The 18386-nt window shown below is 33.9% G+C and overlaps 2 protein-coding genes across 5 annotated transcripts in view; one reads left to right on the top strand and one right to left on the bottom strand.

Annotated features, from left to right (window-relative positions):
• LOC140756928 (choline/ethanolamine kinase) overlaps positions 1-1417 on the top strand; it is a 38707-nt gene extending 37290 nt beyond the window's left edge. For all 4 annotated transcript variants that reach the window (XM_073092465.1, XM_073092466.1, XM_073092468.1 and 1 more), the window contains one exon: positions 452-1417. In XM_073092465.1, coding sequence (XP_072948566.1) covers positions 452-559 — 108 coding nt within the window. In that variant the 3' untranslated portion in view covers positions 560-1417. The remainder of the gene's footprint in view (positions 1-451) is intronic.
• Positions 1418-8871: 7454 nt separating this feature from the next.
• LOC140757034 (uncharacterized) overlaps positions 8872-18386 on the bottom strand; it is a 91789-nt gene continuing 82274 nt past the window's right edge. The window contains exons 11-13 of the mRNA XM_073092586.1: positions 11827-11990; positions 10993-11071; positions 8872-10359 (exon numbers count right to left, since the gene is read on the bottom strand). Of these exons, the coding sequence (XP_072948687.1) occupies positions 9422-10359; positions 10993-11071; positions 11827-11990 (1181 nt within the window). The 3' untranslated portion in view covers positions 8872-9421. The remainder of the gene's footprint in view (positions 10360-10992; positions 11072-11826; positions 11991-18386) is intronic.

Genomic DNA, 18386 nt, shown 5'->3' with positions numbered 1-18386 from the left:
ATAATCAACCTGAGGTAGGTTTAACGCACTCGGTCAGTCAGTACGCACTAATTTTTGATACTGTTTGAAAATTTTGAAAAAAAATAAAATATTGAAAAATAGCTACTGACAGCACCGAATGTCCATAATCAACCCGAGGTAGGTGTAACACACTCGGTCAGTCACTGCACTAAGGTAAGGCCTACGAGACATTCCACCCTAGTAACGATCACTTGCTTTACCGATGAAGAAAACAATGTGAAGAAACCTGCATACCTGAGAAATCTTAAAAAAATTCGAAAATATGTGAAGTTTACCAATTCGCACTTGGCCAGCGCCACCGCGCCTGGCCCAGTGGCCTAATCCTATGGCCTAATCCTTCTCATTCTGAGAGGAGACCCGTGCCCAGGAGTGGGACAGTAATGAGTTGACAATGACTTAGAAAAGATACTTATTATAATTGTTGTTACAGGAATACGCCCTATCCAGACTAGACACGTACCTCAGGCTGAAGCAGGAGGTTGTCAAGGACAAATACGGTTTCCCCGTGAAGAGGAAAATCTGCGAGGTAGACATTTGAGACCACATGTCCAGCCTCAATGTGAGCTCCGCGGAGTGATGTAGACGATGTGATATGATACAGTGAGTTTTTGATGACAGTGATACATACGGTGACAGTTTTTGATGACAGTGATTATAAGGTCACGGTTTTTTGATGACAGTGATAGTTGTTGATAAAAGTAAAAATACAGTGTCATTTTTTTGAAGGTAGTAATACATACGGTGACTGCTTTTTGATGACAGTAATACATACGGTGATAGTTTGTGATGATCATGATATATACGGTCAGTTTGTTGATGACAGTGATTACATACGGTTTTTGATCACAGTGTAATAAGGATATGATGGTATATGATGACAGTGGTACCGTTTAGTTATGATAAAATGGTAGTTTTTCGATGACAGTGATAAATGCGGTGACAGTTTTTGATGACATTGATAAGTATATGATGACAGTGATATTAACAGTTTGATAATATGTGATTTCTACAATTGAGTTAGTGAGTATGTCTGTATTTATGTATGTATGTACTCATTAAATACTTGTATTGTTGTTTAAAAATTGTCATTTTAGAAATGTAAATGTTTCAAAATATTATTTCTGGCGATTGGCTTCAGTGGCCAGTTAGGGACATTTAAAGAACTTAGTAAGTTTTTGCAACATTGTCATAATGAAAATCTAAGGACTGTAGTCTTTTAAAATATTATTTGTGGCAATGGGCTTTAGTGGCCAGTTAAGACCATTAAAAGAACTAAGTTTCTTGATAATGTTATTTTAAAATTATCTGAAAATTCCTTAGCTGGATCAAACTCAAAAACCAAAAATCGTGAGTCCACCACTGATAGTTGACATGACGTTTTCAAAAAGGTGCTTTTTAAGAGAAAAGCTGTTTAAAAAAGATGCTTTTTAAAAGAGAGACCTTATTTAAAGACGATTTTAAATAAGGCACTTTTTAAAAAGATATAAAAAAGCGCTTTTGAAAAGAGACGCTTTTTAAAAAAGATGTTATTAAAAAAGGCGCTCTCTACACTAACAGCCTCACACTAGGATCCCCTGTGTGGGTGACATGCACATACATAGATATGGACACACACAAACACCCAGACCCAGAACAGAAATCTAATCATCATTTATTTCTGTCTGGCCGGGAATCGAACCTAGAACCCTTTGTGCGTCAGACCGGTATGGTGACCGCTCCACATAGGTATTTGAACGGCATAGGCAATCATAAGATACCATAGCAGTGGCCACAAGATAGGAGTAGCAGACGAGCATGCAGTCCACCTGATGGTAAGAGGCTACTGCCGCCCATAGGCATCTGTATAACCCCCAGATAAGATTAGATTCCTACCTGAGGTCGGCCACAAACGCGCGGCTACCCCTGAGGACTAAGCTGGAACGTCTCGGAAAAGTATGTCTCTTACCACTCGTCAAAATAACACAGCAGCGCTTAAAACTGCTGTTAAAACAGAAATAGGTGTGGCGGTGGTGCCGGAGTCGAACCACAGAGGGTTCTACCATCAAAGATTTGTAAGAAATCCCTCATATGCTCGAAATATGGTTGAGATCACACTCTTCGGTACAGAAGATAACACACACAATGCAGGAATTATAAGCATAATTAATAATAACTAATTATAATATTCATTTTTGCTTGCAAGACTGTACACATTACTTAGATTGTACGTAAATGACTAATAAGGTTTTAAGGGATCGATAGTAAATAAGAAAATCCCTACCAAATGAAAAAACAAACAATAAAAACCGAAAAAGTAAGAGGGGGATGCCTATAACACATTTTCTAAATTATATGACGTCATTATATTTGATAAACTTAAATTTAAAAAAATCTTTAAAGTTTTTTCGTTTTTAAATGTCTTTATTAATTAAGTTACAAAATAATTTTAAGCATATTTGTATGTAAAACAAAATTATAACTAAATTTTTCATTTTGAGGATTCCATTAATGAGAACATGTAAGGTATCAATCGGGTCTATTGTTTTCTGTTTGGTCAATGATTTTAACAACTTCTATAATGAATTTAAAAAAATATTCAATTATAAATTTGTAAAATTATTTTATAAAAATAATTAAATTACTATTTTTTTATAAAAGCATTCAAATTATTTTCGAATAATAAGTAAATTATTTAGTTATAAAATTACCCAATTATTTTACAAAAACAATTTTATAAGGTGTGACGTCAATATTTTCTCTACCACCTTTGTCATGCTATCTATTTTTGTCTACATCCCCCTCCAACTCCCTTCTTGTGACAACTCAAAATCAACCCCCTTGTACATTTTGTAAATATCAGCCGATAGTAGACATTTAAAGTAACTGAAATTTAGTCAAAATAGTTGACTAACAAAACCAAAAAAAACATGTAAATATTTAGGTATGATCTGAGAATATTTACCGTAGAAATTAGTTCTATATCTTTCGTGCAGCTATTTTGTAGAATAGTCGAATATACCTAGTTATAGCTATATTTCTAGGGTGCTCACACACACAAGTCATCATCATCATCAACCCATTACTGTCCCACTGCTGGGCACGTGTCTCCTCTCTGAATGAGAAGGATTAGGCCATAGTCCACCGCGCTGGACAAGTGCGTATTGGTAGACTTCACATACCTTTGAAAACAAATTATTTTTAAGTTTCTCAAGTATGCAGGTTTCCTCACTTATTCCTTTACCGTTTAAGCAAGTGATAATTAATTTATAATACGCACATAACTTTAAAAATCAGAATCAGCTTGGCATTTGAACCTCGGACCCTTCGATCAAGAGGTCGAGTTACTTAACCACTAGGTCAACCCTTATAATTGATAGGGTTGCTCTGGGCTCAACTGAGATACGAATGAAATGAGTTGATAAAGAGTCGGTATATATTCATACAATTAAGGACTTATTATGAAGGGGTATAGAATTTGTACGAATAAGGCTAGATTTATATCTACAGGCATAGAACGTGTTGTATCAGACAAATATCATTTTTATTCAACCGCTATGTATATATGTAAACGTATATGTCAGCGATTTTCTTAGAAACAAATCTGATTTGAATGGAGTTTTGGTTATTTAAAAGCATAATTATCTTACGAGAAATGTTTTAGTATAAAATACATAAGGGATTTTGTATCTACAATGTCTTGTCAAGCAAAGCCCGTCTGCGTGGTCGCATTAAGGAAGATACAAATACACTTTGTATATAGTCTATCCATAAATTATGTCATTATTACTATTTTATATACTATTCTACGTCACACGAATTTCAGGATTTCTTGACCCCTCCCCGTCCTTGTTAGTTACATTTTGTGAGACCCCCTCCCTAGAGTGATGTCACATATTTTCCAATTTTACATTAGAAATGCAATGCAATGTAATGCAATGGAACAGCAGTTCCGAAACTATTTTTATTTAAATTATTTATTTACATATGATGTTGCGTTTTGAAATGTGACGTCACGAAAAGGACCCTTATCCACCCCTTGTCACACAAGGTCTCGTCGATCCCCCCTTAACATGTGAGTGTGATGTAATTTATGGGCGACTCCATAGAATAATATTATTTTGTCTGTTACGGTTCGTGTTTGACACGTGCGGTGTCTGTAGATGTAAATGCACTAAGAGTTTATCGCATTGTGATCTTAGAGGGTAAGATGTAGAGTTGGATATGTACTGTAACCTAACCTAACCTACCCACTTTGTCTGATATATAATTATTTTTCCAAAATGTAAACAAAGAAATGTCATTGTCAAAATACGATTACAGGTATTGTAACCCTTAGCAAATTAATAAGAAACAAAAACTTTAATAACTACACACAATTTTACAAACGCGCTATAAAAACGAGAAAACATTCGAGTTCGAACACGATCACTAAAATAAATAACATTAGCTACGAAACTTAAAAATGGCCGCACATAAAATGTTTTGGATTCCGATTGTGTTAGCATTATCACATTTTAATTTTCTACCTTAAAACTTGTTTTTTTATTATCATTACTGTATGGAACGAAATTGGGGTAATATAATATTGGAAAATGTGAATTGATATTAATTTATTTAGATTATTTTAAAATCGTTGTATTACTTTAATATCGTCAAAAATAAGAAACGTATTTTTTGATTGGTCATCTCCTTTGTTTACATTTTGGACATGTAATTATGAATCGTAATACGTGTTATAATCATTATATCAAAATGGCTTCACTCTATTAAGCTCCTTATAAATTTGGTGTAAACCCACGGACAGTAATATTATAATCTAATGTCCATTATAAAAAATATTATTAATTAATTAATCTTAACCTTTTTGCTATTAAAAATGTACTGAAACATAATTATTAAATTATTGGATTGTGGCACGCACAATTCTAATAATAATGTAAATATAGGAAAAAATAATTTTTGATCGACAAAAAGATCGATTTAGTATTAATAATTCTGAATGAAAGAATTTTGCTCGCGAAAATTTTATTCAAATAATTCTAATTTTAACTTATTGTGTTAATAAATTTCTTTGTAAATAAATAATTTTATTTTGTAAATTTTTAAGTAAAATTTGTTAAATTACGTAAGTTCTTCGTATACTATTTTATTTTGTTTTTTTAATAGTCATGATTTTTATTGTAATTTTTGGATAAAGTTATCTTGAAGAAGACTACGAAAAATGATCAAATATTTAAGTATTATACATTATTTCATATGACCATTTAAAATATATTTTATTTAAATTTTGAAAATTAAAATTTTGATTATAATAATCTAACGTTATTAAAAAAAATATAACTGAAAAGTGACTTATAAGCACGCATATCTTGATATATGGCACTTTTAGACTTAAAAATAACGTGCCTTGGTGTTGCTAGGGTATATACGAATTGGAATTAATATTTATAATCTATGAAGGGAAAATAGTTGGGATTTATAAAGAATGTTATTGAAATCATATTCGTCCTTTTTTATCTCACCAAGGTTCAAATTAATTCTGCGTCGAATGGTCTATTAAAAATGGATGTAGGGTCTTACTAAAAGCACGAAAAAATGCTGCTTGCAAACATACGCAAACCAAATCAAATGCTCTATCCGCACGTTTGAATTTTTATTAGTTTGTTGATATTTGGCAAACGTGGTCGCGGTATTAACACATTGGGAATTGTAATTATAAAGTAAATTTTCAGATAATTTATGCAATGTAATTTTTTGCATAATTTACTCATTCATTTATATGAAGCGGCATTATATATATTTGTACTTTAAGCTCGTAACTTTTTAATACTGACCTGAAGTCCATTAGTAAGACAATGTGAAGACCTAGACCTCAACAAAGAAATGAAAAATACTTAATTTTTAAAAATTCATATTTCATCTCTCGAATACAGTAGAGTAGTATTCGTATCGAATTGATACATTCCTAATTTCAAAATCCAAAAAAAAAATCAAAGTCAAAAAAATAGTGCATTTAGTATGTAGTACTTACTAAAAACTGATTTGTGATTTTTTGTTACTATTATTTTTTATGATGTACATAAATGAAAATGATTTGTTGATTTCGAACTTTTTGTGAAAATTATGTACTTAATGATAAGATGCTTCGTTTATGTAATCGTGTATGTTGAAATTATCGCTACCCTTGTTGTAATAATATTTTGGTGTTTAGTAAGTTCTTTAAAATTGCATCACATGTATTAAAAAATTGACTAAAACTACAAAAGAACTAAAACTTCAAGCAGCTAGACATATTTTATTTAGTCATAGCTAAAAACGCTCAATCAACTTAGTTCCCAAACAACATACACTAAATTTAAATCTTTGACAGATTTCGTGTAGAACCTATAATGCCACAGAAGGCTATAAAATTATATCTACACGATTCGTATTATACTCGGGCCATTACGAACGTGCGAAGTGAGTCATAAATCATTTCTATCGGATCTCTCGTTCACATTTATGGGCATATCGGAACTCTCGCTCGCACTTCTAGTGTTGTGCGTAACAACAAAAGGATTTGTCGATAGTCAATAGCAGGTAATCAAGGAAAGGTTAAGGAAATAATGCAAAATATTTTTAGGATGTATTTTAAAACGTCCTTTAATAACATCCATATTTATATTTTTGCATTATTACATTAGTCATCAAAGCAAGCATCCCTTAATTATAGCTACCTGCGTCCGAGCATCCCTTTATCGATATCGAGTTGTGCGGCATTGTCACTTTCCTTTGACGTCATCTTTTATGACTCGGGCCGCACGTTCGTAATGGCCAGACTATATTAACTTTTTTGCCTCGGGGATTAAACATTTATAGTTGGAGATCCTTAGATCTCATTGATACTTATATCACATCGTATATGTAAAAAGTCAGTAAAATAGATTCAGAAAATAAGTGCCTCAGCGGATTACTTACTTTTAGCATCGGCGATCGACTACATACACCCTGCAGTTTGAGCTACACACCGCTACACACGTTTGAGCAGTCGCAGATACTTTTGTACGCTCAGTGCAGCAAATGAACTCAAAAAAAAACATACAACATTATTGCAGTCGCAAAAACGCACGGTTTTTGATATTGCGACCGAACGCAGCAAGTCGCCAAAAGGTCGCCAATGCTAAAATTAGATAGTTTGATGGGATTTCAAATTAAAAATGTTTCAAACATAAAGAAGTGACGGCATACATTTAATATTTAATAACTTGTTATACGTAATAAAAATGAGTGTGACGTAATTGTGACGTATTAAAAGTTCCATAAATACTCGATCGAAGATGTTTGAAAAATGTTTTCTTTTTATAACCAGAAACCAAAAAGTAATGAAACTTGTTTGCTGCAGATAAACAGGTTTTTATTAAAGAAATTTTAAATGCTAAGTAACAATAAATTCCATATTTTTAACACTATTTTGTTGTTATGGTAATTATTTAAATTTTCCTTAATAAATAACTGTTTGCTCTAGTAAAAAAATATTGCTCTTCGATCCTCGTAATACATCTGTGAAAAGTAAATTTGGCATTAAAATATTTTTTGTTGCATATAAAAATTGTACTCAATAAAATTTAATGCATAAATATGTAATAAATAAAATTATAATAATGCCGAATATTTTTAAAATTTATTTAAAATAATTCTGTAGGTTTCTGAGTCCAATTATGAGTCTTATTTTAATTCTGTGACATTGTACAATATAAAAAAGGTACATTGAATAAAAAAATCATTTAATAACTTTTAATTTTTAAATTAAAGAATTCAATTTTTGTAATTTTGCAAAACGTATGTATCCTCATCCTTAGTAAAAATATATATATTTTTTAATTTGTTCCGATGAAAAACACATTTTTATGTACAATTTAATAATCTTACAAAACTTTTAATACATTTTTTTAATCAATGTGTCTTTCGAAAACAATGCAGATTATTCTAAAATGCAAATTATGTTTAAATTTTTAAGTATTTAGTTATTTTTTATTGTGATATTTATATGTTACTTCATGTTTAAAACAAGGAATATTTGTATTAGCGTCTAGTGAAGAAAATATATTTAATAAAATATTGTTTAAAATATGTATTTTGTTTTTATTTCAGTTTATCCTGAGTATTTTTTATCTGAAGTAAATTATAATATCAGATCACGAACGAATATTTAAAAATAATGATTTATAATTATAAAGAGCATTGGAAAATTTTGAAGGTGGTAGAATCCTCGGTGGTTCGACTCCGGCGGCGCCACCGCTACATCTATTTCTGTTATAACAGCAATGTTAAGCGCTGCTGTGTTTTGGTTTGAAGGAGACATACTTTTCCGAGGCGTTCCAGCTTAGTTCTAAGGGGTAGTGACGCATCTGTGGCCGACCTCGGGTAGGATTCTAATCTTATCTGGGGTTGATTACATGTGTTCATGGCAGGCAGTAGCCACTTACCAACAAGTTATAAACCTGCGTTAACCTGCTGTATATATAAAACATTATTATAATTTTTTCTGTATTTATTTTATCGTTCTTTCCTATTCTCTGTATTACCACTATTTCTATCCCTTACTTTCTTCACCTTCTACACTAGCTGCTGATATGTTCAAAGATAATTTTCGAGTCGGTATGTATTACATTTGTACACCCCTGCCTGTATTTCTTGCATCTGTAATTCTGTATTGTTTTCTTTCAACAACTCTAAGGTTGTCTGGAAGAGATCGCTTTTGAGTGATACGACCGCCTGTTGTACCTTTCATTATGTTTATGTATATTTTTCATGTATTAGTTGGTGTACAATAAAGCATTCTTGTATTGTATTGTATAAAATGATGATTGCATAAAGGAAAAATAAAATACATTTTATATTTGTAAAGTACTTCCATTTATTTCAATTATTTAATCCTAATTAAAACAATTACATATAACATCAATATATAAGATATTGACAGAATACTTATTTTTACTTGTATAATTTTATATAAAAAATAAACTTATCTTTTTAATTCTATACCAATTGTATTAGAGAGTCGACCATTTCGGGTGATACTTAGTTTTCATCTGTCCGATATGGTCAAAAATCTAATTTTTGACAAATCTCGTCTCAAAAATACTTGATAATATAAATATAAATATTTATTATCTGTTATAAGTACATAGATTAAAATAAAACTTGGCAGTATGAATTTGATTGTCAAAGCCATTACAAAATAGATAGATACGAAAAAAATATACTATCTATAGAAAAAATTAAATATTCTACCTATTTACAGATGGTTTTTATTTATAAATAGAAAGATATTTTCATCAGTTCATTTTTAATCCGGTGATATAGGAACTGAAGAATTTTGTACTGCATCGAAATGTGAAATGGGAATTTTATGGCACTATAACTCCATTATGACCGATTTTTACTTTTTAACGTCACACTTGCATTTCGCGTTGTGTGTGTGTGCTCCGACTGTGTCAGCGAAGGAGGGGTTGAAAGTGACCCCGGGAGCAACGTATTGAGGGTTGGTTCCGCTGCCAGACGTTTCGTATGTAATAATCTGTGGTTTAGTTGTAAAAGTCACAATTTTGGGTTTCGTTGTGTACGTTATGATCTGTGGTTTGGTTGTGTACGTCACTATTTTCGGTTTGGTAGTGTACGTCACTATTTTAGGTTTTGTTGTGTACGTGAAGATCTCTGGCTTTGTTGTGTACGTGTATACCTCTGGCTTTGTCGTGTACGTGACTATTTCTGGCTTTGTTGTGTACGTTATGATTTTCGGTTCGGTTTGGAATACTTTCTTCTCTGTGTAGGACGCGCTGAAACTGTTCGTGATTGGCGCTTTCAGTTGGGTATTATAGTTTAATCCAGAGTCAAAAGTTGATCCTGAGAATTTGCTTAGTTGTCCTGTAGAGAACTGATTCTGTCCTTGTCCGAAGCCGAATTGTTCTCCAAAGCCCTTAATCGCGTTAACATCAAACCCTTGTCCGTTAGAACCGAAGGTACCAACTCCGCTGCCGGTGAGAGACCCTGTAACCTTTCCACCCTTCACTCCGCTAACTTTAGTAACAGATCCGCCGGTAATAGTCGCTCCTTGGGAGTATGTTCCTGATGTGACGGAAGAACCAGTAACTCTTGAGCCACTCAGAGATCCTGACGAGAGCCCTGATGATATAGAGCCTTTGACGCCCTTCACACCTTCCTTAAGACCAGCGTTGAACTGACTTGTGTAACGGTTGGTAGTAATAACCTTGGTACCCTTGATCGTGAATCGAGTAGTTTCGATAAGACCGATGGCCCATTCGTACCATTCGAGGTCGAATTTGTAGAATGCGGCGATCTGGTTTCCTGTTTGACAGCCTGGAATAGAATAAATGTTTGATTAGGTAAGAAAAATAATAACCAAGTTAGGTAATGGCGAAATCAATGTGGTTCGAGTTTTTTTAGAATATATAAGTGGTAGACGAGCATGCAGTCCACCTGATGGTAGGCTACTGCTGCCCGTAGACATCTGTAATCAACCCCAGATATGATTACATATTCTTACCCGCGATCGGCAACAGATGCGCCGCTACCCCTGAGGACTAAGCTGGAACGCCTCGGTAAATATGTCTCCCTTACCACACCCTTCCAACCAGAATACCGAAGCGCTTAACACTGTTGTTATTTGGCGGATATAGGTATGTAAAGGTAGAGTTAGATAAAAAAGATTATTGGATGGGTCTTATAATATTTTCAATGAGAAAATAAAATCTGCAATCTAAGGGAAATAGTATTCTGGTATCACTCAATTAAACATTCAAGCGTTTCTAGAAATATTAATGTCTTTTTGTAAGATTTTATTGGCAAACGACCTTCTCCATCTGATGGTATGTAACCAACTCCATATAGAACAGGTTCCACCAATAACCGATCACAAGTGCCACTCCTGAGGATAGGTAACTGGTAACATTGTGACACGAGAATTTTATATATAAGATCTAGTGTATTTACCTGAATCCCATGAGTAGACTCCTCGCATCACATATTGTCCATTGCCAGTGGTGCAGGCCAGAGCGCTTCCAATGTCAACCTAGAATCAGAAAAAATATATATAGAATTTATTTATAAGAGATTACAGGCTAGTGGTTGAAACTCTACTAAGTCGAAGGGTCTGAAGTTCGTACATATAATATACATACATACATGCCTATGATTTTTCTATGTTATGTGCGTAGTAGAAATTAGCACAGGCTTTAAAGATGAAGTAAAACATCGTGAGAAAAGCTGCGTACCTGTGAGATCTTTAAAAAAGTTTTCAAAGGTATGTGAACTTTATAAATCCGCACTTCTGAGGTTCCGGAGCGCTAAAAAGGCTCTTCAAAATAGGTGCAAAAGGAGCTCTCATCCAAAGCCGACGATGCATTGGCGTCTCCTTTGGTGTTGCACATGTCCATAGGCGACGGTGACTACTTTCCATCTGGTAGTTCGTTTACCATTAGGCTAAACAATAAAAACTTAACAAGCGCAGTAGACTACGGGCCTAAATGCCTATCACTTTAAGAGGATCTGTGCTCAGCAGGAGAGTAATAGTTGACGACGAAAATAGACCTTAACTCTCTAGTTTGACAAATGGAGATCTCCCGTCGGGCTAGGTGATCATGCCCGGGAAGCGGTCGTGTTTCGACAGTCTCAGTTTAGAGCTTGTATATACAAGATATTGAGAAAACTTCGATGGCGTGATTCAGAATCGCGGTGCTATCTTAGCATGCTGTATAATGCTGCTGTATATGCTTATCGTAACATCAAAAGTAGAGGGGTCAAAATTATAATTTCAATAGTACTTACTCTGCAAATATTATTGAGCGGGTTGGTAGGCTGGCCGCAGGCGCAGCTGTCTTCATCATACTGCTCCAGAAGATGAGGGTAGTCCTGGCTCAGTTTGGACTGGCACTCTCCAGGGTTGATCAGGGAGACGTTAATGCTGTGCATGATGCTGCCAAGCAGATGAGCTGAAAAGAAATATATCAAGAATTATTATGGAAGTTGAGGAATTGCTTAGCGTGGTCAACGGTCTGATGAGCAGAGGGTTCTGGATTCGATTCCCTCTAGAATTATTGATTTGGTATTTTGAATTGCTTAGCGTTTCGGCTTCGTTTCCTGAATCAAATCAAATCAGATTTGACCAAATGATTTGATATTTGGTGCTCATATGCTTTTTATTGGAGAAGTGACTAATGCGATGATAATCAACCCTGAGTAGGATTGGAGTACTTGCGTTTGACCAAAGGTGCGTTCCTACTACTGAGGACTAACTTGGAACGCTTCATAAAGTGTCTCCCTTACCATGCTTTTAAAATTTTTAAAACGAATTTGGCGATTGACACAGTTGATATTGTAGAAGATTAGATATGATGTGGTGCCTTCGAAGTAGAAGGGGTTTATCACCTTTATTATTTAAAAGAAATTACTATAAAATCAATTATCGTAATTATCTTCAAGAATCCTTGATATCGAAATAAAATGCTCCCATTCAGTGATAATGCGAATGGATAATTTTATATAACGTTCAATGACAAGTTCAAAAGATCGTCGAATAACCTTTCCATTCCCTTTTCCCTTCACTAGTGACCTCTTAAGATGTTTAGTGACCTCTTTTGCGGGATTCATATGCGATAATTAAATTTATTAATATTTAGTTCAAAAGACTAGCGGATTGGCGGCTATTTTTATAATTTTTTTAATTCTTATTTTTTACAAAAATCCTAAACGTTTTGGGGACAAAATATACGGTATAGTTTGCGCCAAAATTGCAAGTCCGCTCTGAAGTTGTTGCGAGCAGGTAATCATACAATTTACTATGGCGCGATTCATTTTTATATTCAGAGCGGCCTAGCAGTTTTACGCGGACTATACCATCGTGTAAAAATCCGGTCAAAATTGATTTAGTTGTTTATATTAAATAGATATTTGTCAATGCAATCCATATAATTATCTGTGTACATTTTATATTCTTGTGGATAAAATCAACGATATATTTTATAAATAAAAGTCATAGTTTTATCTTAAATTACTAACACCATCATTATGTTAATTATAAAAATATACACGTAATACAAACCGTAAAATCTTAATCTCATTGCCAGCTAGTGTATTTTACAAAAATATCTCAGTTTGGCGCTAATAACGATGAATCATTGCTGTCAAAAATCTTACACCATTACGTCGGCCATCTTGTCCGCTGGCGCGAATTCCTGAGGCCAATTGACGTGTGTTTGTTAACAAATATGAAACTCCGAAACTCCGCAAGGTCATGAATTCGTGATAAGCCGATGCTTACACCGATTTGAAACAAAGGCTTGAGTATTTTTACCGAATTTTTTGGATATATTTGATTATGGATCTACGTTTCAAAGTTATGTGCGCATTACAAATTAATTATAACTTGCTTAAACGGTGAAGGAAGACATCGTGAGAAAACCTGCATACTTAAGAAATCTTAAAAAAAAAACAAGATTATGTCAAGTCTACCAATTCGCACTTGATCAGGGAGGTGCTAGGCACGGGTCTCCTCTCAGAATGAGAAGGATTAGGCCATAGTCCACCGCACTGGCCAAGTGCGTATTGGTAGACTTCACATACCTTTGAGATGTTTTTTATAAATCTCTCAGGTATGCAGGTTTCCTTATGATGTTTAAGCAAGTGATAATTAATTGCTAATACGCACATAATTTTTAAAAATCAGAGGTGCGTGCCTGGGTTTTGAACCTCGGACCCCTCGAGAGGCCAAGTTTCTTAACCACTAGGCTATTACTGCATTGCAACGTTACAATTATTGCTTTTTTTCTATGATTTATTTTAATTCAATATTTTTTTTTCTTTAACAAGGCCTAATATCAATTGACTACGATAAAATAAGTAAAAAATTACATTACGGTGTAAACTCACACACGAGGTCAGTAAAAAAGATGTCTAACGTAACCGAAGAATCGATTTCAACCAAATGTTTCTGTGGTTCGCGTGAGGACGTGTCATTGTAAATGTTTGAATTATTCATTTATTTGCGTAATTAACGAAACGATTGATTCAAGATAATATGTTTTTGTTGGAACGTCCATTATTAATATTAAATCTATTCAATCTTTACCTACCAAGGATTGGAATGTGACAATGTTTAGTTTGAAGAAATTGTCAATCGTCATTTATTGGTCGTCAAAACTTTGGATAGATTGATTATTGATTATGGAGAGAATCATACGAATACGAAACCACGGCTTTGTGCGGTTTAGCTGGTTTTTTTATATAATGTAGAAGTATTATAGGAGTATGTAGTCCACCTGATGGTAAGTGGCTACTGCCGCCCATGGACACCTGTCGTACCCTAGGTAGGATTGGATTCCTACCAGTGGTTGACCACAAAGTACCACAGCCCTACCACTCCACAGGCACTACCGCCAGAAACCTTTCTTACTTCCTAATTTATTCATAATAGCAGTATTTTGAAGGTGGTATTACCATCTGTGGTTCGACTCCGGCACCACCACTACATTTATTTCTGCCAAATGACAGCAGTGTTAATCGCTGCTATGTTCTAGTTTGAAGGGTGTGATAAGGGAGACATACTTTTCCGAGGCATTCCGGCTTAGTTCTCATTGGTATCTGCGCATCTATGGCCGACCTCAGGTAGGAATCTAATTTTATCTGGGGTTCCACAGATATCCATGGGCAGCAGTAGCCACTTACCATCATGGACCGCATACTCGTCTGCTAATCCTATATTATAAAAATACAATATTATAGCCCGCGTAAAACTGCTAGTCCGCTCTGAATATAGAAATGAATCGCGTCGCCATAGCAAATTGTACTACACCTGCTCGCAACAACTTCAGAGCGGACTAGCAGTTTGCGGACTATACATAGCTAAGCGGTTAAAACAAGGGGTAAGTTATTTCAGATAAAACCAGTCATAAGTTACCACGGTAAGTTTGCGTAACCAGAGACGCTGATAACATATTTACATATACGAGTACATATAAATGTCGTAGGACGGTTCTAGATTAGGTTGTTTTGTAAAACGTCTAATTTAAAGACTTTAGTATAAGACATTTGGGTCACATTCTACGGCATCCACGTTATGAAATTCTCCAGCTCATTATAATGGGCAAAGTCGCAGGGAAAAGGCGAGTAGGGAGAAGAAAAAAATCTTGGCTGCGGAACATTCGAGAGTGGACGGGGATAGCAAGCGCAGCTGAACTATTTCGCCTCTCAAAAAACCGTGAGGGATATAGACAGCTGATAGCCGACCTTCACTAGTTGGAGAGGCACCGCAAGAAGAAGAAGAATATAAGACAGAAACATAATCGTTTAATATAATTTGATTAAAAATACACTTACATAAAATAGGTTTGTTATTAAAAAATAAAAATCAACGGGTTGCACTCCGGGAGTGCCGGCTGAATACTTTCGAAACATAACCTGAATAATAAAATATAATAAATAAAAAATAGAAAATGAAACTGACACCTATTGACATATTTTGTCTATGCTGACACCGGATGACATCTTGACTTTTGCAGTATATTTTGCCGTGTTACGAATTTTCGATCATGACACGTGACCAGATTTTTTATCCATCACAAAAATTGCACAACGCCTTTTCACTTTTACCTAAAATATTACCTACCTACAATACCTACCTATACCTACAATTATACATGTAGGATTAATAAAAAAATTAATTCCAAAAGTTGATATTCTACGCTATTCTATATATATATCAAGGCAAGGTTTTTGATTTTTATTCATAAATACATAGATTAGTAAATATTACTCACTCCTAACAAGAAAATGTACCCAGTTTTGAGAACTGAAATAGTTGCGTAAAAAAGTTTTGCCACGTCTCCGTGCTAAAATGTCCCTAAAATATTTGAAATAATTATTTATTTATTACGTAAATTACGCAGTATTGGCTATTTATTCGTAAATGTTCTCCAAAAATGTTTTTATTTGTCAAGAATTCAAAAAAAGAACTTACTAAAATAAGCCGTTTGTGGCTTCATTCAATTTCAAGGCGGTGAAGTATCTTTACTAATCTATGCATAAATAATAGATATTTTCCACTGACAGTGTAATCTATAATATGTTTGTAAAGTCAATTTTGTCTTTATTAACTTGTTTCCTAGTTCTTTCGATCTGTAAAATTAAAAAAAAAAAACCTATTACCTATGCAATATTATGCAAAAGAAGTTCTTTCATTTTTGCATTGAATTAAATTTATTAAAAAAATGAGTATTGAAATTAATTTTGTTTACAAACGTCGAATACTGAATTGTCAATAAAATTGTTAATGAGAAAATTAGAAATATTCTTTTTTATAACAAAATTTTATTACTAAATTATTCAATAACTTAGAAATAAAAATTAGAAATATTTCTGTAAAATTATTGTTAATTTTTACACTGATCGCTGTCGATGATTTGCAATATTTATGGACAAGTTAGTCAGTTTTAAAATGGCACATTATACCACTGCACAGTGACATGAAACCGGTCAAGATGTCACACCGGTTTTCGACGTAGCGTCGGCGAAAAAATGTAAATATATTGTCACATCTCGAAGTTTTGAATATAAATGAATGGTTTGAGGTTTATTGTGGTTTCTGACAACTTTAGTTTAATATTCTTGATAATTACGCGAGTTTGGAAAGATAAAACTTAGTTTATCTTATATATAAAATTCTCGTGTCATAATGTTAGTTACCGTACTCCTCCGAAACGGCTTTACCGATTTTCACCAAATTTTATATGCATATTCAGTAGGTCTGAGAATCGGCTACTATCTTTTTTTCATACCCCTAAGTGATAAGGGCTGTTCACCCTTAACATTTTTTTATTTATATGGCAACACGACGTTTGCCAGATTAGCTAGTTTTAATATAAAACTTTGCCACTTAAATAATAATGAATTATGATGATAAAAGGTTATTTCTGCCTAACAACAGCAGTGTTAAGCGCTGCTGTGTTCTGCTTTGAAGTGTGGTAAGGGAGACATACTTAGGCGAGGCGTTCCAGCTCAGTCCTTAGGTAGCAACGTAAGTGAGGTCAAACTAAGGTTGTCTATCTGTTTGTTCTGGGTTATTTTAAACGACTAGACCTATTTTGACGGAACTTCCTCTGGTAGTTAACAAATGTTGTAAGGAGTATTCTAGACTATGTTTTTTTTAAGGATTAAAACCTATATTTATACTTTTAAACGAGTGACACCGCGGGGCACATCTCGTCATTTTTTATTTTTTTATTTTTATAATATAGGAGTACTAGATAGGATTAGATATTCCTACCTGAGGTCGGCCACAGATGCGCCGCTACCCCTGAGGACTAAGCTGGAACGATTCGGAAAAGTCTGTCTCCCTTACCACACCCTTCAAAACGGAACACAGCAGCGCCTAACACTGCTGTTATTAGGTAGAAATAGGTGTGGCGGTGGTGCCGCCGGAGTCGAACCACTAAGGGTTCTACCACCTTCAAACATCTTCAAACATCTCGTCATAATGATAAATGGCAACTTATAACCTTGAAAGGAAGTGTTAAGCAGAACACTTAAATAATTATTCATTTGTACTGTAAATGAATAAAAAATAGTTTACTTAACACTGGTAGTATATGTACTTACATTAAAATTACAAAAAAACTACTTTGAATATTTTTTATGAATAGGCTTCTAAGATTAAATCGGATTTTTAATAAGATAATATTGATTTAAGAATATTAATATCGTATTCTTATAGTATACTAGCTGACCCGGCAAACGTTGTGTTGACATATAATTAAAAAAAAAATAAGGGTGTACAACCCTTATCACTTACGGGTTTGAAAAACAAATAGAATATTTGAAACTGCGATGGTAGCGAAGTCTGTCGAATCCAATGTGAAACATTCCAAAATCAACAACTATTTACGAATTAAAAATTAATTAAAAAAAACCTTTTCCCACGGACTAAATTGTGAATCTAAACCATTCTCAAGTCCCCTTGAACACACACAACAAATTTCATCAAATCAGTCCAGTCGTTTAGGAGGAGTTCAGTGACATACACACGCACATAAGAAATATATATATAAAGATGAGTAAAAAACGATGTAGTCTACCTGCTGGTAAGTGGCTACTGACGTATACATCTGTAAATAATCAATCCCAGACAGAATAAGAGTCCTACCTATACATATAATAAGAATATAAGCTTCGTTAACATCAAATATATTGCAAAATTAGTTAGCAGAACTGATAATAGGTAAGTAATAATAGCAATTTCAATCATATTTATAATTTTGGTTTTGAAGGTGGTAGAACCCTTTGTGGTTCGACTCCGGCGGCACCACCGCCATACCTATTTCTACCTAATAACAGCA

The sequence above is a fragment of the Epargyreus clarus genome, unplaced genomic scaffold (assembly GCF_041222505.1).
Source record: "Epargyreus clarus isolate Ecla_fem2 unplaced genomic scaffold, WU_Ecla_fem_2.2 ptg000036l, whole genome shotgun sequence".
Classification (NCBI taxonomy): domain Eukaryota; kingdom Metazoa; phylum Arthropoda; class Insecta; order Lepidoptera; family Hesperiidae; genus Epargyreus; species Epargyreus clarus.
This window is presented reverse-complemented; position numbering and strand designations above follow the sequence as displayed.